Genomic DNA, 21,311 nt, shown 5'->3' on the forward strand with positions numbered 1-21,311 from the left:
AGCAAGCAGAGTGTTCCGATCACAAAACCATGCGTGTGAGAAATGGTGTTTTGCCCACCTCTCCTTCAGCGGGAATATTAATGTACTAATAGGAATCTACTCCAATTATATTCATGCTTTTAATGAAACAAAACAAAAGGTTCTGCCAGCTGCTTCAGAAAATTTTAATTTGCTCTGCTTTAGCTTTTGGGATTTCATGGTTGCTTTCCTGGTACAACTGTTAAGTTTAAGAGCGTGCCTACAGATTATGTTAGTTCAGAAAGGAGACCTCTCTGGTAGTGGAATTTTTCTTACCCATAGAAATAAATGCAGTATGGCCCAGTAGATGTTGGAGTCAGTGAAAGATTTACCACTAGTTTTAACAGTACTTTTCAGCTTTGGTATATCTCTGTTTCACTTTCAATCTTTTAAAATAGCCCCAGAAAATAATAACTGTAAAGAGATTGTAGTTAACTTTTCCTTCAAGGCAGCAATCCCAAAGAACTGTTCCATGTCTGCCAGAGAGCATGTCTTTGCCTACCAGACACTCTGGATGAACTGGGCCACCTAGAGGTAACAACAACTGTCTATAGAACAGGGCAGCCAAAGGGCCGTGCTCCCACTGTGCCTCCAGGTTCAGGCAGCTTTTCTGACAAGACATCAGTTTTCTGGGCTCTAGACCTCTGTCCTGCCACGAAGTCCCATGTTTAGGTTACAGTAGATACACTCAGCTTCAGCATTTCTGTTTGTGGCTTCTCTAGCAGATCTAAATGAATTTAAATCCCTTTTTGGGAGCAGCACAACCAACAGGTGTCACATAATTACATGGAATAGCCTATTCAAAACAAGCCAGCGCTCATTACACAACCAGAATGTAAAATTTTATGGTTTTTAGGTTATAATAGAAGAGAAAGCTTCCATGCTTGTCCATATTGGCAGCATTGCCTATCCCCTTGCTTTGCAAAGCCAGAATTTAATTTCTTATACTCACTCTGCTCTTTCTTAATACAGCTTGTGCGTGTGTCTGGCCTTAGTATTTCTTGTTTATCAGGCTCAAGTAGCAGTGGGAGAACTCCATGCATTAGTTAGGCAAAACCCTTGCAGTCATGTCTTGCAAGGTTAAAGTTTTTCTGGTGGTGGCCTAAAATCAAAGTCAGTCCTACATGCTTTCGAATTGTTTTGGTTCTGGATGACATTTACCAGTACTATTGTAGTTAAATATTCATGTGTTCCAACTGTGACTGTTCAAAGCAGAGTATTTATTGATCTGGTCAATAATATGAATGTATTCTGTATTAGAAAAAGTTCTGGTCAAGTGGTTTAATCGATATATTTTAAAAGGAGCAGATGTTTTTTGTCTTAGCGTTTACTCCATAATTTCTAGGACATGATTTATTGCAAGAAACCATTTAAGCTGACTTTTTTTAGTTAACTAAATATTGGTACCATATGTGAATGCTAGCACATCATAATTAATTGCAAATGGTGACCTTTTTGTTGACCTTAATTTTCCAGCATGCATACACATAATTGAATCAAACTGTTCCAGCAAGTAGCAATAAATAAATATGACCAGTTAAAATATTTATTTCCAATACTTACATATGATAGCGCTGCATTTTATTGGAGGTCAGATTGGTATGAATAACCTGACAGAATTTAGAGTATCAAATCAGGGCGAAAGAAGGAGGTAGCACATTGCCCCTTTGTCCTTCAAAAAAGTGAGGCTCATACGTAGGAGGCGAGCATAAACCATCTATAAAGCTTTAGCTATCATCTTGGTGTTTACAAGCTCATTAAGAATCCCCTCAGGTTTTAGAGCTTTGGTATGTATAGTAACTTAACTATCAAGACAGCATTTAGAATGGCTCATTATGAAGTCACTTTTTGAAAAATCTGTAAGTTTATTATTTAGAATTCTGTGATAATCATATCTACTCTGGATTTGCATGCTTTTTATTCATGGCTGGTCTTATTTGAAGTCACTGTGCTTCTTTACCTTAAGTAAAGCCTGAGGCTTATGAAATTATTTAGCCTCCAAACTCCTAGTTAAATGCCAGGACTCCACTTGAAATTTGCAGAGCTCTGGAAGCTCAAGTGGCCTTGTGAATAGGATTGGATGTGCCTGTGACAAAACTTCTGAAGCTATACGTCTCATTGCAAATTCAAGTGAAACATAGTTTTGGGATTGAGGTCGAGGGCAATCTGCTGTAGCTGATTGTATAATGCAGTTTATGTAGCCCCCTTCAACAGTTCAGATTTTCCTGGCTGTCATAATGAAGGAAAACTTCAAACTCATCATCCTCACTGGGTAGAGGTGTAGGGGCACAATCCCTGATCTCTTTTCCACCCCGGTCGTAGTGGAAGGCGTATCGATGTGGCTACTTGAATGACCCATGGGAGTTCTTACCTTGCTAGGAGTAGTTGCCTTGTCTTTTGGTTTTGTGTGTTAGGGGTTGCAGTCTGTGATTTCTTGTTTAGTTCAAATAATTTCTTTTCTTTTTTAAGGTATGAAATAAAAGCTGTTAGAGACCTGGAGCGGTACAACAGAGAGGCTAGCAAAGCCATACAGGAAAAAGCAAACAGGCCTGTAAAGGAGACAGAAAAACAGAAGCCCAGGCTGAAGACTCCTCCACCCAACCAGCAGAAACTTGATAAAATGTTGCATTTTCGAACTGATAAGAAACCAAAGTGTAATCAGCCTGTGAAAGTTGTTACGGTGCCTTTTTCTCTGAGTTCCTGTAGACCTCAGTTTCAGAGGCACGAGAAGAGTGATTCAGATGGACACGAGCTTTGCCTGATCCGTCGCCAGAGTCTTCCTGATATCTGGATACTTGCTACTGAAAAAAAGCTAATGTTGGTGAATCCATATAGATTGGAAGAAGCCCTGCTGCGTAAAAGATTGCTGATGAACCATATCCTTCCAGTAGAGAAACTGGACAAGCCAGTTGTGTTATCAGACAGGTAGAGTACAAATAAGGGAAAAATTGTAGTTTTCATTATTTGTAATTAGGTAGAGTAGGCTGATAAGGCCTTGTTCACAAATTCTGTGACTATTTGAATCTGTAAGGGTACAAAACATAAAAATATGCTCTTACAGATTAATGAAAGAACAAAGGATGAGCAAGTCTGGTCATTTTCCAGTACAAATGAGTACTAATTGTGACCTGTTTAGAAATGTAGTGAAGACATATCTCTTCTCCCAGAGGGGGGAAGTAAATGCTCCACATTTTCACAGCTTCACTCTAGCTAACTTTCCCCATGGATTATGGAGTGGCTGTCATAATTATTACTATTTGTCTAAACTTGGTCATTCTGTAAGATATGTAAATAGTTGATATTCTGTATTTCTTCTTTAAAAAGACTGCTTTTTTCCGACATACTTTTCAAAATCATAATCACTCTTAGTATCTGACATTTTTAATGTATTTTTCTGAGCAGTTTTAATTTTAAAATGAAGGATTTTTTTAACCCTTTGGGTGTTGGTTTGTGCGGTGTTGCTTTTTTTCCTAGTCTTCTTGGTGAATCTCACTATATGGATGCTCTTCATAAAATGCAGAAGGATTACCAGACACTAAATGGATCAAGTTATTTGTCAGACCCAAGGCTTGTAGCAAATGGCTTTCAGATAAAAGTGATAGAAGGTATGATGGTTTTAATGTCTTTTAGTCTTACTGAAGCTTCTTTTCTTCTGATTTAATGATTTAAATGTCTATTTTGTTGTCCTACATCACATTATCATTGAAAGCACCAAGATCCTGTTTTCCTAAACATTAAGATTCTATTACTTTGCTAGAGATGCATTCATCTATATACAATAATGATTAATGGAAACTGATAACAGAAAACATGAGTAAAAAAGGAAGGGTATGTAGCTGGCAGCATAACCTCCTCTTTACACGTAAGCATCTCGTGACATTTTTATTTCTTTTCTCAAAATGCTGAATTGCCATTCTGGCAGAATGATTAAACTGATGAGACTTCTACAGTCAAGGCAGCTTCTTCCAAGATGAGAGTTACTTGCAGAATCTTATGTGAGTGAGTGCTTCAGCTGACTGTCCCTCTTCTGTTCAGCAGCTGAGGAGGTCCAGTAAGGAGATGGAACTGGTTACAGGTCTTCTTTCATACCAGGATTGTAGCACAGTGCCCAAAGGGGCCGGTAAAGAGTGGGTCAGAGGATCATCATCAGCTGTTTTGATAGAGGTTGGTCTCCACTCTGAGATTCTTTCAGCTCAGCAGTAAAAATTAAGTGCTTATAGATTTTTTTTTTTTTTTTTCTGAAGAATAATTTACAGTGATGCTGTTTGAAATCTAGAGGCAACCCGCCCAGAATCAATTCTGAGCAGCAGGATTTCTGCAGCAGAATTCCAAGAAAAGCAAACTTCCTTGGGGGCAGTACCTAGCTGTGACAGCTCAGAGGAAAGGTTCACTATAGGAGCTGTTAGAAATGCTATAGCTTCATGTGTTACAGATCCCCGCATATGTACAGTGATGACAGATCTGCTCAAACATATGGGATCTTTTAAGAGTAGGTATGAAAAAGGGATGTACAGTAACTCCTTCTGTCAGGGGCTGGCTCTTGGGCAGAACAGAGCCTAAGCTGTTTTCTTTTCTGAACCACGTACAGCAAAAACAAGGATGCTTCCTTCTGAGTGGCTAAATCCTGTGATAAATAATGAGAGCTGTCTAGAAGTGTGCATGAAAGCAATTAGATTGAATCACTAAGGGAATCAAGTACTTGTGGTAAGAGACAGCTCTTAAGAAGCTGTCAGTCAAGCAAGTAAAAAACTGAGCAAATCTACAACTTGTCTCTAGACAAATAGGGGAAGAAGGGATTGGAGCCCTTATTGCTTATGTACCTTCCTATTTTATTCACATCCAGTTTAAAAAGGTGGAAAAAATTTTTGAAGACCGTTTTCAGTCTTGTGGAAATGGGAAAGGCAATCTACTTTTAAAATAGTTTGCTTACAAGAGTAAAATTTCACACTTACAAGAGTGAAATTGTATGATATAATGTTATAGGACTCATGGCAGTAACCAGGAAATAACAATCATTTTCCTGTGTCCCTCACTATATAAAATTAAGAAAATGAAGTCTTGTGAGGAACCTTGTCCTTGTTTAGTTTGCAGTGTAATGAAAGTCCAGTGCTCTGTTGGCTTTACGTGCACTGTACAGGTTGAGGAACCATTTAATCAAGGACTTGATGGTTACTGTATAGCCAGCCTACCTGAGGAATGAAAATCTATTTCAGTTCTTAGTTACAGTCTTATATTTTAACTACTTGAATGAGACATTAATAACCTTTGAGGCTTGTCAGTCATATTTATAAGCTTCTGCTAATGATGTTATGGCAGTTACAGCCTCTGTTATAGCATGTTATTGCAGATGAAGGTAGAAATGCCAACAGAAAAAATGGAATTTCACCCAGCCATTTTTTCCAACTGACCTATGGATTTTTACTTAATACTTCATCAGTTCCTCTTTTTTTTTTTTTCTTCCTTTCCTTATTTTCCCTTAAACTTAGCTCTGAAATGCACTATTATCTACTTCTGTTACAAACGCTTTATTAAAGTTATTTTTCAGAAACATGAGTATTAATTATCAACGCTCCTTAATTGTCTGTTCTAGAAAATTTCTGTGTAGTTTGAGGTTCTTTACTTTAAATATCCTTGTATAATCTTGATGTAAAACTTGCACCTGAATATTCTGTGGGACTTGTTAACTTTGGGAACAAGTTCATTTCATTAAATATTCCACAGTGTCCTTTGTTTTGTCTTGTGGTTTGGTTTTTGTTTTCTGTTTTTGTTTTTTAAACTCAGACACAGCCTATAAACAGGACATTTACTCAGTTGTTTTTGAACTTGAAGTTGCCTCAGGTTTTGTTTCTTGACTATGTATTAATAGACAGAAATTCTCTTTTTTTTTTACAAGCAAAGGCTTTCCTTTATCTTTGCATTTGAATGTGACAGTTGTATCCCTACTAGTACTTTCTTGCAAAGAAACAAGCCGTTTAATATTTCTTATTAAGTCTGTGATGCCATCAGTTGGTCCTTAACCCTTCTACTCTCCAGTTTGTCAGCTCTCATAAATCTTCTTTTAATTGCTGTTTCTTAATGTAGACTTGATTCAACTCCTGTGATAACTTCATACCCTTGTTCTTCCTAACAAGGACTCTGTGTATGATTTTGTTCTACCATTTTATTGGGAAATCTTTGAACTTCTGGCAACATTTTCTTTTTTCACGAGTCCAGCCTTTGGACAGTAGTTTCTCCAAGAGTGCAGGAGTTCCAGACCATGCTTGGGTATGGTTTCTTTTAAGGCTACGTCTGTCCTTTGAATATTCTCTTGCTGTAAAATGAGACTGTAGTTTACATTTGGTTTGAGTGATTGCAACCAAAGCTATTTTAAGTGTTCTAGATGTTGGATATGCCATGTTGTCTTGTTTGGTAGACCAATATTTTTGTTTCTTTGTCTCTCTATATTGATTGCTCAGCACTCTAAAGAGTTTTTAACTAGATTTTTCTCTGGATAGCTGACAGTGAAAAACATGTTGTGAAATAACTCAGGAAAGTTTCTTGGCATAAATGTCACTTAGGCAAAATCAATGGTTTCTTTGTGGAACATGCCAATTGTGATCCTCATAAGTGGTGACGCTGAGCTCCGGTCCTCCTTCACCACCCTCCCGCCCACTCAGTGTTCTGGCCTTGCTGAGACTTCAAGTGATGCTGCCTCTGAGAGATTGCTCTTATAGCTTTTACTTCTGGGTTCCTCCTGGCATTTGTTTGCTGAGTATAGCTTGCAGTGATCGCTATGCGCAGAGAACCATTTCAGGAAGTAAGGATTACTTTCCATCCAGTTCTTATCATATTTATGATAATCCAACCCCTACAATTCTGTGATACAATTCTGTGATGATATACAGATGTTCACAACAAATCCGTTTCCTCTGTGAAAACTTGAGATGGGTGGAAATGAACTGAGAACTGGCACTGTGTCTTACCCTTTTTTTTTAATCTATGTGCCTTGAACTAAGGCAAAATGTTAGAGTCAAGCTGTAATCTTAATAGAATACACATATCCAAACTACATGTATACAAAGACTGTGTTGATAAGGTTTCAAAGAGCAGTAACACACAACCAACCTGCTTCCTTTGGTAATACAAGCTGCTGCTTGTAAACAGCCGGTGGAAAATCATGCTGCTACTTTACTTCAGTTTGATTTTGATCGAAGTCTGTAAGCTAGGTAGTCTTACAGTGTCACCTAATCTAGGTGGCAGCTGGAAGAGAACAGATTTTCCTGGCCATCGAAAAGGAATTATCCAAAGGTGATTGTGAATGTTTTGTTTGGACAGACAAAGGGGAAATTTTTAGCAATGAGAAATCCACATTTTTAGTCAGTTGAAAACTAGTTTATTTGTTCAATGAAATATTTTCCTTGGAAGTTGGAAAGCATTTCACAGAATTCACTATGGAAACGGCTTGAAGACTGCTGTTTGAGTACTCAAAATTTTAACGTATATTTTGTCAAAAATTTACAAGTATATTGAGGTTTGGACATCTGCTTATATCATCAAACGTTGCCAATGTCTGAATTCCTGCAAAGACTTGCAGATAAATATATGTTAGTCAGCATGCAGTGTGCTACTTTTCAGTCTGAAGAACGTAAGCAGAAAGGGAGAAATAGAAGTTAGCAGAGAAGGAGACTTCAGACGTTGTATTATTTGTTCTTATGGTGTGCTCTCAAGTCTGATTTGACCCATAAGTAAATTAACAGTATTGTGAAGTTAAATTTGACTGTCAAAATTTGCATATGGAGAAATTGTTATTGGTAAAACCCATGAGTTCCAAGCAGTCTCATTAGGAAGCGTGTCTGACTGGTTTACTGCATTTGCAAAAATTCACTTTGCAAGTCCAGAATCTTACAGTCGTGAAATTTTAAGGGTAGCTGTAAGGATTCAAACTTTTCAACTGGAAATGTAACAAAGTTCTGTGTCCTGCATTTGGTAGCCTACATTGCAAATTATTGAAAAGCTGTCAGATAGGATGTGCTGTTATTGTAGAAAGAGGAGCATAAGCAAGTGATCTGAATCAGCAACACGAGGTTAGTCTTACTTGAATTGAAGCAGAAATTGCATAAAAATGAAGAGAAGTGGTGAAGGAGATTAAGAACGGATTATCTTTGCTGCAATCTCTTGCAGCCTTTCTTATGGAGAAATACTGGCATTGTATGTGATCCTACCTCATCTTTAATAACTGGCGAAATTTGTTGCTTTCAGCTGGTTCTGGTTGCAGGCTCACAGCAGTATGTAAATATGTTGGGCTTTACTAGCTGAGACTGGGATTCTAAGAGAAAGACAGCCTGAGGAAGAGGATGACAACAATGCTGGATGAAAAAGGAAGTAAAATTCCAAATTTGAAGTGGTGCTAAATATGTTGCTGGGATGAGATTGTGATTCTTAGTTCCTTGCATCAAATTCCCATTCTGATCAAAATCTCTTACCTGAAGCCTGAAAAACTCCATCAGCATGATTTACCTTTATGACATACCTGTATTTAGACAACACTTTTCAACCTATACAGTCCTTCTGTTCATCTACAGTCTCATTTATTTACTGTCAAATTAACAATGGTCAGTCGTGGATAATAACGATCTAATTGCAATAGCTAATACATTGTCTTGTCTTACATTGTACGTATATTTTTGTCTAATCTCTAAAATCTTCAGATACTTCTAGTACTATAGCTTGTGTATTATTAGGAATATGAACGATCCCTTGTTGCAGTTCTTTAATTTAATCCAGTTTATACCAGTCTGCTTGTTTCCTCTTTTGATTTCACAAAGTCATTCATGATCCAGGCTGAATGTATGCAATTCTCCCACCTTAGGCCAAAACAAAGGGAGGATTTAATCTCGTTTTAAATTGTGGTGGTGTCACGTGAGCGTGTATGAAGTCTGTCATCGAGATTTTAGATATGCAGGCTTCAGATCTTTCTCTGCAGTGCTGGGAGAAATAACTGCTTTTTGGTTTGGTGGAAGTCGAATTTGTTATGATGGAAGTTGAACTGTACAGATGTTTAAACCAGTTACATAGAAAATAGGGCCAACATTGTTTTAATTATTTTCAAATTAAATTGTATTTTATTATAAGCTTCTAATTTAACTTAACGTATGTTTTAATCAAAGCTGTAGAAGCTTTAATTAAAGCTGTGCTCAAGGCTGGAAATGCTGCAGAAGGTTTTAAGCACTTCAGCAGCACCAGCTAGGATTTGAATTAAATTGAACCGGTAGGCTTGTGATGTCAATATGGACAAACCATCATTTTGAAACAAAGAAACACATTTCACAGGATGAGTAAAAAAGGTTTCCAAATTGCGTTGAATTCACTGTACTAAATTATCAAGTGATTTTAGATCCGTTTAACTTTCTCTGAGTTGCTCCAGGGTAGAAATCAAAGCAGTGTGTAAATTGCTGTTTTATTTTTTGTGTTTTCAGGTGCTTCAGCTGCAGAAAGCCATATGGAAATAGAAGGAATGGCTAATTGCCTGTCCTATTATGGTGTTTCTGATTTGAAAGAAATTCTGAATGCAGTAGTTAATAGAAATGCAAAGGAAGTATATGAATGCAGACCTCTCAAAGTGATAAACTACTTGGAGGTAAGGCATAACAATTTACTTGCAAAGATTGGCTAGCTGAGCTCATAGCAAGTCTTTAAAATCTTGAAGGTTGAGATTCTTTTTTCAATTTTCCATTGTAAGTAATGTAATTCTTGTCTGAACAGAAGTTACTTTTGAAAAGGAGAGTGCCAGATCCTCTCTGAGGTGTACGGGCTCTGCATTGCTTACCAAAATACTTCCATCAGACATGCCACAAAACAGTCATCCATTGTGATCTAATACATGCTGAGAGTTTATGCTCACAGGGTTTTTCTGGGTATGCAGTTTTCAGAACGGAAAGGCATTTCTCCTTGTCAGAATACAGAAAAGTCATAAAATCGCTTTCCAGCTCTTCAATGCAGTTGAATCCAGAACAGTAATCAAGCTTTTATTCCCTAAGTAGATCTGTGAAGGAATAATAAAATGATTTGTTATTAGTTTATGAAAAGTAGGAATTAACAGAAACTTAACTCTTGTGTGAACCTCAGAGAGTTGCATGTCCTGAAAAGCAGAAAGTGCACCATTTCCATTTGACGAAGAAAAATTCCTATGATTCATTCCAAAAGGGGATAAGAGACAAAGAGATTTTCTTTGCCAGAAAAGCAAGCTGTCACTGAAATTAAGACATTGAAGTGAAAGAAATGAAGTCTCGCATGTAGTGAAACCCATATGCTTCTGCAAATGCTTGTATTTAGTTAGCATCAATAACTTCTGAAGTTAAGAGCAGCACATGCTGACAACTGAGTCTCAGAAGTCCACTCTACTCAAGGCACTAGTGACTAAGTTTTGCAGGAAACCATGTGTTCTTTACCAGCAGCCAGCACTATTCACAAGCAGCCAGAGAAACAGTGCTTTAGTAGAAGAATCTTTTAAGCTGTTTTCTTTCAGATGTTGTTATGCAACAGTTGGAACCAGAATTACTTTTTTTTTTTGTTTGATATGCAGTAGATAAAATTGTCTGCCCAGAGACAATAATAGGCATGAATTCATAGAGATGGCTAATAAACATGGTACTAGTAAGAGCTGGAATAACTAAAAGAAGTAGTTTTCCATAATTTCTTAACTTATTTCTAGATAGTTTACTAATGCCATCTTAAGCCACAGTTCTTGAGATATCTGTTCAAAAGAATACCAAGGTATATGTTAAGCTTGTTTTTATACAAGCTCTTGCCTGTGTGCTTTTCTGAATTAGAGTACTTAGTGTGGCCCAGACATTTACATGGAATATATATAGTATAATATAATGTAATAATAATGTGATAATGTTATAATATAATGTAAATATATATCAGCCTTTTGAACATTCATTATACGAATCTTTTGCTGCTTTTTGGGGTCAGTAAATTTACAGCTGCCTTTGCTATTGTCATGCACTCTTAAGGAAAGAGTCAGTTAAGCATTGAGACAGGGATGTAACCTCATTTGGAGGTGGAAGCTTTAAGTTCTCTACTTACAAATACCTGTCTGTCAGGTGGATTGGGATGGAGTTGATTTGTGTGTTTAAAAGGAGAGCGTGTGTGTATATGAAGGTACAGTAAAGTGTATGTCAAGAGACTATCAAAGCATTATTAAAAGCTGTTGGCGATCTTGTGAGGAACAGTTCAAAAGAATGTTGAGCAGTAATAGTAGCTGGAAAATGCATATTCCCTGGAAATTATATGGCTTGCATTCGTGAAAAAGATAAATTTTAAAAGTAAGCACTGGATTTTTTATTTATTTTTTTTTTTTACTATTACTTTGTGTTCAAAGATGCAATTTCTGTCCTAAGTTGGAGTAATCAGCATATCTTCTTCTTTGGCTATCTTCTGGTAAACCTAGAAGCAAAAATAGAGAAATGGTCAAAGTAAAAGCCTGCCTAAGTAGAGAATGGTCCACAGTGATCATTTTTCCATTTGGAAGAGAGGGCTGGGGGGGAATGGCTGAAAAGATTCATATTAAAAAATGTTAAATGTTGGTTTCATGCCTTGTGAAGGCATGACAGCCTAAGATAACAGCAGGAAACAAGTTAATTTTGAAGCTACTGATTCTTTGAGGATGTTTGCTAGTAGTGCAGTGTTTAGCTGTCACTTTTGATTTCTAGTACTGTGAGACAATAGTATAAAGTATATATTTAATACAGCATTGACCTAAAATTTCACAATAGTATTTTTAATACTCTGTTTAACTATTTGTTTAATTTATACCAGTTCACAATTTTGCTTTGTAGAATGCATTTTGTGAACTGGTAAATCTTTTCAGGCAACACTGTCACCAACAGAGAAGTTGAGCTATTCAGAAACACAGGGACCCTAACAGAAAAATTGCCAACATAACCGGTGGACTGTGTGTGACTGTCACAGAAGAGCATGAAATGACCAGTATGATATGTTTAGAGTTTAATTTGTGTTTCTGGGATTCAGAGTATATAAATGTGAAAGAAAACAGTGACCTTTCCCCAGTGAGTGCTTCATTCATGCTTTCTGATAGCCCTAGGTTAACATGTTACAAAGCAGAACTTTAACACTGTTGGGTTTTTTGTTTTGTTTTTCCTTTCCACAGGGAGAAGCAGTGCGTTTAGCTCGGCAGCTGCCCTTACATTTGTCAAAAGAAGATGTAGAAAACACAATTTACAGGATGAAGCAACAGCTTGGAAGGGAAAATAAAGGCTGTGTTCATGGTCGTCCTTTTTTTCATCACTTAACAGATATTCCAGAAGTTAACAAGCCATAACTCCAAGGAAATTATTCAGTAAATGGAACATTTTGTTTGGGATCAGATTTCTCTTGCTTAATTTTGATCGTTATTCTGTAACCTCAGCACGTTTTGTGTAAAGCTTTCGTATAGTTACTTTTATCAAAGTTCACCTTGATTTTTTTTTTTTAATTTAAATTCAAATGCTACTTGAGAAATGGAAATAAATTAAAATTGTAGAGAAAAGCTCCACTATTTTTAAAAAGAATTGATTAAAGAAATATTCTCAACTAGTTTGATGCTTTTCTCACTACTGCAGATTTAGAAAATATCAGTATGTCAAAATGTTTTAGATATGGTTATAAGCTGCTCTCAACAGAGCGTGGCAAAATTTATTGCACTATGACAAGTTATGTTAATTTTTAAAGGAAGCCAGATAGCAGTAAGTTATTTAAGCATTTAAATATGGCCTTACCGTATATGGTTGTTATTGGCACATATTTATGTTGTTGGATTTCTATCTGTAAACTGTTAAATTTTGTGAAGTCCTAGAGTTCAATCTCTGGAAAGCTTTTCTATTAACTGTGCAAATCACTCCAATTATTTCTAACCTTCAGGTGCAAAGTTGTGGTTCTTAAAAGTTCAGTACAATGCTAAAACTTAAGATTAATGAAAACCAGCTTATTATTTAAAAGATGAATGGATCAGAGTCATGAGAGTACAGGTTAGCACTGGAAGCAGATGTCAACACTCTTGCAATAGTGCAGTGCTATACTTGAACCATTTGCCTTTTGGAAGCAGACAGTCCTCAGTCGAAAAGAGCATGGCATAATTAGGGAGAAATCTGCTATATAAAGAGCTGCTGATGGTGGTAAACTTGTTCATTTTGTGTCTACCATAATTTTACTAGATTATGCCTTCTGTGCAACACATCTCTGGAAGCGTATGTTTAAAAGTTTCAAAAAAGATGACCTGTAAATTTGTGTATGTTCCTAATTGTTTTGTCACAGCACATTTCAGTACTGTGTAAGTATGGGAGTTAGCCTAACTTTGCAGTGTTTCTGTGGCTGCTAGGTAAGTGGTTAAAAGGTTGCTGAAAAGCCTGAATCTAAGCTGGTTTGTGGACAAGAATATCAGTATCAAGGAAATGCATAGTGTGAAAATGCCGATTACTGATATACTGCTCTGTACCAAACAGCAATGAGCTAATGAACGATGCAACAGCAAGTAGTATTTATTACCTCTCCTGTTATGTGGAAGGATAGTGCAGCAGCAAAAGTGCAGTAGCAAACAAGGTACTCCCTTCCTCTTTCCTTGAGCACAAGGAATATGTGAGTTCCTCTTCTGCTGTTCCCTACCTCTTGTGCACCTGTCATATGTCAGACTGAGAACAGCTGAAATACTAGGCAGTGAGAGCCTTCAAGAGTAGTAATTAAGTGTAAAGGGGGAAGCAGTAGTCTTTTTCTGGAGAAGGTTTGTTATCTGCTGTTACTCTGAGGGAGTCCTAAGACATAGCTGTGAATATCCTGGCCATGAGAGACCTGCAGAAGGCAAGGGGTTGATGTGCTTGACTGAAAAACCAGCAAGAGGATCATGTATCCAAAGCCTGGGTGATCAAGCAGCTGCCACCTTTCTTTTGGATTGGCATTATGTTTCCCAGCTGTGAAAGATCTTAACAGGTTTTGGTGTGTTGGGATGACTTTAAAGAGAGTTAGGAGCCTCATCAGAGGCCTAGCAGTACGCTGCAGAACTGGTTATATACTCACACTGATGGCAAACCCCGTGGGCAGGAAGGAGTCATTAGAGAAGGAGTCATTGGAGAAGGAGGGGTCAGCAGCACAGGGACAGGGGGAGGAGAACAGAGTGGGGACCAAGAGAGTGCACAAGCAAGGTATCTTAATTTGTAATGAGAGCATGAGTGGAAAACTAGATTCACATTGTCTGTAAATGACACTCACTGCAGAAGATGTGAATTTTCAGAGTGAAAGCAAGGAGGGGTATGGAGGCACAGGAATGAGATGTGACTTTGGGCTCTGAGGGGAAAACAGGATCCTGGTGTGGCAGTGGATGTGGGAGGTTATGGTTTGTTTTTACTCTTGTTTGGATGCAAACTGTTAAGAGTTGAAAGAGCAGACCTAGCCATGAGAAATGCCAAAGTCAATACGGAGAATGGATCACCAAGTGAAGAAATTAAATGATTGCATGCTCTGATTTTAATTGGTTAGGACGAGTAGTTAGTTGTATGTGTGTTAATCTCAGTAAGTGCTACGTGTGTGTATATGTATATATATATATGTGTGTGTGTGTGTGTGTATGTATGTATGTATATATATATATATATATATAAAAATCTCAATTAGTCTATGTAGCAGTTCCTGAGTTTAACGGTTGTTCACTCAAAGGTACACAGGTGAGGTGGGTGGTAAATTGATACAGCCAGCATCTGCACAGGTGCTGAGCTGTGCTCCGTTGCCATGACAACAAATGAGCAGCAGGCGTTTCTGTGGGGCAGGTGTGCTTCCCTCCTGCCTTCCTGCCCAGGCTGGTTGTTCTGTGCTCCGGAGGTACCTCGAGATATCTCCTTCAGGTAGGTGAGCGTAGAGTTCTTTCGGTCTCAGTTGAGACTTCTTTTAGTCTTTGTGAGGTGCTGAGGCTGGGGGCTGGCAGCGAGTGCTGCAGGACGGCGCTGTGGGGACGAGGCTGTGCCTCACCTCAGCAATGGTGGCTGCCTGTGAGTTAAAACGGGGAGTTGTTCTGATGCTGTGCTGAGGGGAACTTGGTGATGGTTGTAGATAGTTTTGGGGAAGCCAGGCAGTGTTTTTGGTGCAGTGGTTCTTGTACTGAAATGCTTATCAGCTTTGATCCTTGTCTGCTGTCTCTCAGCCCTCGGGTGACATGAGAGTCTCCTCAGAGCACCGGGGATATCGGCGGGCAGCAGCCCTGAACTGTGCTCCCTATCGGGAGGGAAAAGCAAACGCTGGAGAGGTGAAACACCGTGTAAAAGCTTGGTTGCTAGTAGGCTCTCCCCTTAAAGGACGAGCTGGAGCAGGACGGGTTGCAGTGAAGCAGGCAGGGAGCCTCAGACCTGGCCCTCTCCACCGCCAATGGCTGGCTGTGGGCATCTCAGGGGAGTTGCAGTATTTGCACTGCCCTCTGCTGGCATTCTATTCTTGTGTAGATCTGCCTGACAAAGTGGTCAACGGGCAGCTCCGGGGCTGGTGACGAGGGAGCGCCGTGCTCTCCTTCCAGTCAGCGGTGTGCCAAAGTGTTCCCATGTGAGAAACTGCTCATGGAGGGCTCTTCTCCCCTTCCCCAGATAAGCCTAGTGCAGGTAGCAGCATTTCCTGTCCAGTAACGTAGGGCTTTCCAAACTAAGGCTTTTTTGTTTCTTTGGTTTTTTAACCTTCTGGCTCTCTGTATCTTTCCTCTTTTCTCAGAAGGATTGTGTGTATGGTGTTTTTTGGCTGGCTGTTCTGGTGCACTTCCAGCTCGAGAGTCCACCTCCCCCAAATTCTGAGAAGTTCTGTCTTAATATGAAGCCACTGAACAATAACTTTCTTTTTAAATACAGAAGAATCTTACCGAAGGAAGATAAATTTTTCCTGCTTGTAAATATAAGCACAGAAAAATACCTTCTACTTGTTTTTTTTCTAAATGTATTGAGAGTCGTAATAATGAAGTTTCTGTTTCCTGTTGGTTAAGAAGTGTGTATGTGAAGGGATTGGATTATTTCCATGGATATATATTTCTATTCTTTCAGTATGAGCAGTGCCAGTTCAGAGAATAATTGCAAAACCAGGGGGATGGTGACTTACTTGAGGAGCCCTTAGCCAGTAATTGTTAGCAAATTCTATGGTGCGTGTTGTTAAAATGGGCTCTTCTATATTTCAGTATGGATTACTGAAAGTATCTAGCAATGGAACCAATACCTTCAAACAATGTTCTGGTTGCACAACTGATAATTCTTCAGTTGCAGGGTTTTCATGTGTTTTCTAGTGTTTTTTTTGTTGTTGTTGTTGTTGTTGTTGTTTTAATTTCCTTACAAATGTACTAGTATTACTTTCATGGAAGTAAGCATCAAGGACAACAGGGTTTTTTGTTGTTGGTTGGTTGGTTTTTTGTTTTTTTTTTTTGTTGTTTGTTTGTTTTTTTTTTTTTTTTGAAAGATTTGCTGATATTTGGTCTTCAGAACTTGTTGTATCTTTTGTAATCTGGCCTGGTTTCTGGTTGATTGGGTTTCTGTGTGCATGTTTCTTAGACAAACCTACAGCTTTGCATTTGTTGTTTGTCATTGGTGGTGTTTTTGTTGCTTTTTTTTTATTTTTTTTTATTTTTTTGCTACAATAGTAATATTGAAGAGTTTAAAAATCTGTTTCTTTTATATTCAGTATTTAGCAGACTGGGTTAAGATTTATATTAAGCTTAAGGGATGTTCATTTAATTTTTCAAATGGGAACCTACCAGAAGTGGCTTTTATTCTCTCTCTCTCTCTCTTTCTCTCTCTCTCCTCCTTAAGCACAGAGTATCATATCTAAAATTATGAAGAGTATAAATGTGGAAATGTTAAATCTTTTGTTAATGGCTTCGAATTAAGCACACATTGTTGCAAATGATTTGGAGGACTTATTTAAAGTAAATATACAATTTCAAGCTCAATTATCATTCATAGTTTAACTACGCATAGTGAGGTATTAGGTCTGTGAATTTGATACAGTGTTACTTCATAATTATGATGCTTTTTTTACAGTAAATTTGATATAGAACAGTTGCTAAAGGAAAGCTGCTGAATAGTATGACCAAACATTTTATGGAACACATCTGGTGAATTAGTTCAGGATGTGCCCTGCATAAGAACAGAGCCTTTTGCACAAAACGAGAAGGAAGCTAACTCCACATGTATATGTTTTGCGGACATGAGAAGAGTTTAAACAATTACTAGTTAATTGTGTAAGCTAATAGGAGGGGTGCTCGTAATGTCATTTCAAAATAGCTCCAGAGGAAATAGATGAGAATTATTGTTTTAAAATCTCAAATGAATGGTTTACACCTGTTAATGTTACATTTAGAACAGCTGTTTCTTTTATTATCAGTAAACAGATGCAGAAAGTAATGGAATGTTTTAAAGCAATATGTTAATCCTGTCCCCCACTACTGAACATTCTCACAATCTCGTGATTAAATATTAACTGTAGTAGTGCTGTCATCTGCAGCTACAGAGTTCTCAGGGGTTTGTTTATCATCTACGTATCTGACATTGTAAATGTTTATCCAATGGCACTGTAGTTTTTATCAATTGATGACATGTCCTTTTGCACATCAGTAATTTTACTGACAATTCTGTTGGAATTACTCAGCCAAAACGGCCCTGAACTTTGAGTTTTTCAATGCTTATTTCTTCCTTGGTAATTACACCCTCCATTGCTGCTTGGCATCGTGGGTAAAGCTTTGCCAGAGCGGACTCTTTTAGGTCCAACACGTCACATCACTGCACGTTGGGGCAGCACTCATAAGGTGGTACAAATAAGGCTTTTGGATAGCTCATGGGAATTTTTGTTCTGTGTGAAAATAGCTTCAACCCAAGCTTATTTTCTGTATGCCTTGAGACAGATGTGTCATGTTACTGAGGTTTTTGAAGTACAGAACAGCTATGATTCTGATGGCTTATGGGGAAAAAATGACTCGCAAATGTGGACACCACGTGTAGCTAAAACAAGTATTTAAAAGTCAGCGCCGAAATGGACCTGAGGTTGTGCAGAAATGGGTACTTGCCACTCACCTCCTCAGAGTTGATAGTTCCTCCAATGAAAATGTGCTCGTGTTGAAGTTATGGTATCTGTGAATGTGACACATATTTTGGGAAAACAACATTTCAGTGAAATCACGTGAAATTGTGGAGCATTACTAACTCAGCACTCCAAGAACGGAAGCGCAGAAGATTAATGCTCTATAACTTGTTTGGCAGATTAGCTTTCAGGAAACGTAAAGACCAATGAATATGGCAGCTGCATTATTAAAATACTGTATTCAAACTCAGGTCAATTTGTTCATTCATGCATGGAGTAACTCGGCAGTAATTGGATCATAACATTTTGGTTGTTTTAAATAACCGGTATTTCATGTCTCTGCACTTACAGTGCCTGTTCAAATTAGAATATTGGCACAAGGAGCAGCCATTTTGCTAGAGGTGATTTTATAGGAGTGCTCACTTCTCAGGTCGTCCAGTGAGAAAATGACGTTGGTAGAAGTACAGTTTGCACTCATTTTTGGAGGATTATAAAGATGCCGAGTCTTAAAATATTTGAGTGGATATAAAATGACAAAGATGTTGTGTCTTTCCCTGTACTTATTAGCCTGGTACTGTTTCTACAAGGTGAATAAGTGGTCTTAACAAGAGATGAGAGAATTTGTCTCGATTAAATAATAGGAGGAACTCTCTCATATTCATTCAGTAGGTTTAGAAGTCCTGTCATCTAACTTCTGGAGAAAGTAAAGGAAAATCCTTCTGGAAATAATTTGAGTTTATTTCATATAAAGTAGTTGTTGAAAGGCAAATGGTTTCAGCTGTGAGGAGTGATTCTTGTCAAACTTTGGGCCAGAACTGACTAGTAATAAATAGATTCTTTCAAAGCAATGTGCTATGGGATTTCTGTTCTTCTTCACTTAAAACAAACAGAGTTTGACTCTTACTTAGTTAAAACTTCTATTCTCTGGCAGTGTAGGTATGTATAAATTAGTATAAGAACCTGTTTGTAGTTATTCAGATGTGTGAAACTAGTTCTAGAAAATGTTCCCTCTTCAGAGGGATTCAGTTACTTCTCCCCCAAGGTAGCATCCTCCTTCACACAGCATTGCTGCCATTATTGCTTCTAAAGCTTTGCATTTGAAAACTATTTGCTTGTGATCTGTTGCCACTTAAGAGAGCTGTAACTCTGCTGTTTGCTGCAACCTCTGAGCATGTGAAAACACTGCCAGCTCCTTCAGAGAGTATGGATTTGAGCTGATATCTGCTAGTAAGTGTGATTTTTGCGTCGACTATGAGAGAGCAGTAAGGTGGACTCCATCCTTTCAGAACTGCAACCTTTTGTACTGTTAGCAAGCTTTACTGTAGATGTACACGTGTAGATGTGATATTAAGGACCGCGGTTTAGGGGGCAATATTGGTGGTAGGTGGGCGCTTGGGTGAGATGATGTTACAGATCTTTTCCACCTTCATGATTCTATACGCTGAAAAGTGCACCGGCTGCTGTTAGGTTATGGAAGTTCCTACACAACTCCATCAGCAGCTTGAGCTGGATGCAGAGTTGTGGTGGGGGAACAGGAAACGCAGTTCTTGCCGCTAAGCTTCTGCTTTTAGGTTTTTGGTGTAATTGGTCTGAACGTAATGGCTAATGGTTGGCTGTGCTTAACTCTCACCTAATTAGGAGCTCTTTGTAGAATCCTTTGGGCTGAAGTTTTAGAACAAATGGTACCAAGAGTCACCAAAACTGTGCAGTCTTTTGTTAAACTAGTGCGCGCTGCTCCTTCTGCATTTACCTGGATGCTGTATAGCAAGAAAGTGTTGTGCTGACTCCTTAAATCATGCTAAGCAATCATAGTCTTGAGTACTGGCAGGTTTTTTCTTTACTGGCAAGCCTGTGTGAATTAAAACTAAAATTCTGAACGAAGACTTGTAAGGTACAGTGTATTGCAATAATAACTGTCTTAGTAGTTTTCTTAACCTTGTCAGCCTAAGTCTTTAACTTAAAAATTTGCAACAAGTATTTTGGCACAGGGCAGTTTGTTGTAAGGAGCGTTTAATGGCTCGTTATGTCCTATTTCTATAAACAGAAGTCATTTAGAGTTCAGCAGATATATTTAGAATCAGCATTTGTGCTGGTAGTTACAAGCTGAATAAAATTATCTCTGAAAATCTCAATATGCAGAAGGGAACAGACCAGTTCAAATTTATCTCACAGCAAACTCTTTCAGGAGGTTTTGATGCTCACTGTCATTAACCTTCAAATTTAGGAAATACATTTTGAACTACTTATTAAAAAGATTTTTAAGTTAAATGATAACAAGTGTTGTGTGCAGGCACTGCTAGATTAGGAGAAAGTTATGATTATGGCTGTCCAACAGTCTGGCCTTGCTCACTTGATCCTAGCAAAATACCTTAATCTTCATAGGGGCTGTCTCTGTGAAGGAGTGCAGTGTAGAGTGTGGTGGCACCTGGGGAGGTGGGCCTTGGGCTGCTTTGGATCAGAAATTATTAATAGGACTTTGCACAGAGTGGTTTGTAACCTAACTTTGCAGTTTGATTTCTAGTTACGTGCAATGTCTGAGAAACATTTGCCAACTCTGCTTGCGATAGGAGTTTCATGGCAAATAGTAAATTAAAACCATAGTGACCTTTTGGTCTTGCTGACCATGTGCATAAAGGTGTTCGTCGTAAACCCAGCAACGAGGTGCTGGCTCAGAGGACAGCAGGGATAAGCGATGTTCTTGTACATTTGTTCTCCTGTGTTTTTATAGGGAAAATTCTGCAATTAGAATGTTTGTAATTGCACTCAGATGAAGGGGTTTTGTCATATTTTGTGTTGGAAAAGGTAGTTGTTCTTTTGTCTAGAAAACAAGATTCATTTAGTCGTCCAAATAGACATTGGTGTCTATTGGTTGAAATATTAATTGATAATTCTTCCATGGTTACTTGCTCTGGCTCCTCTGGTGGGAAGCCTGATAATTTGTAGGTGTGAGGTATAACTCTGATAAAGATTCTGCTGGACGTTCAACTCAGGAGTTTGAAAACATCAAATTCAAGGTATGTGCTGCACTGAAGTGCTTCTTCCCTCCTGTATTTTAGCACAGTTGGAGCTGTTGTTCTTATACTGCAGTTTGGACATCTTGTACGTAAGAAAGAATGTGTCACCTGGTTGAGTGGCTCCCAAGTAACCAACCTGACAGAAGGAGCATCCTGCAGGGATGGTTCAATAAATAGCTAGGAATTAAGCTCAATGTAATTGTGCCTCAG

The 21,311-nt window shown here is 38.2% G+C and overlaps 1 protein-coding gene across 2 annotated transcripts in view; it reads left to right on the forward strand.

The window, feature by feature from the left end:
- PMS1 (PMS1 homolog 1, mismatch repair system component) overlaps window positions 1-13,283 on the forward strand; it is a 42,037-nt gene extending 28,754 nt beyond the window's left edge. Inside the window, exons 10-13 of one of the 2 annotated variants that reach the window (XM_042822179.1) lie at window positions 2,488-2,943; window positions 3,493-3,623; window positions 9,474-9,634; window positions 12,173-13,283. In XM_042822179.1, coding sequence (XP_042678113.1) covers window positions 2,488-2,943; window positions 3,493-3,623; window positions 9,474-9,634; window positions 12,173-12,343 — 919 coding nt within the window. In that variant the 3' untranslated portion in view covers window positions 12,344-13,283. Of the gene's footprint in view, window positions 1-2,487; window positions 2,944-3,492; window positions 3,624-8,256; window positions 9,454-9,473; window positions 9,635-12,172 lie in introns of those variants that run through there. The other variant, XM_042822180.1, reaches the window with a different exon arrangement.
- The last annotated feature ends 8,028 nt before the right edge of the window (window positions 13,284-21,311 follow it).

Source organism: Centrocercus urophasianus, unplaced genomic scaffold, assembly GCF_019232065.1.
Source record: "Centrocercus urophasianus isolate 14NV4802_14NV808 unplaced genomic scaffold, USGS_Curo_1.0 seq_20, whole genome shotgun sequence".
In the NCBI taxonomy this organism is placed as follows: Eukaryota; Metazoa; Chordata; class Aves; order Galliformes; family Phasianidae; genus Centrocercus; species Centrocercus urophasianus.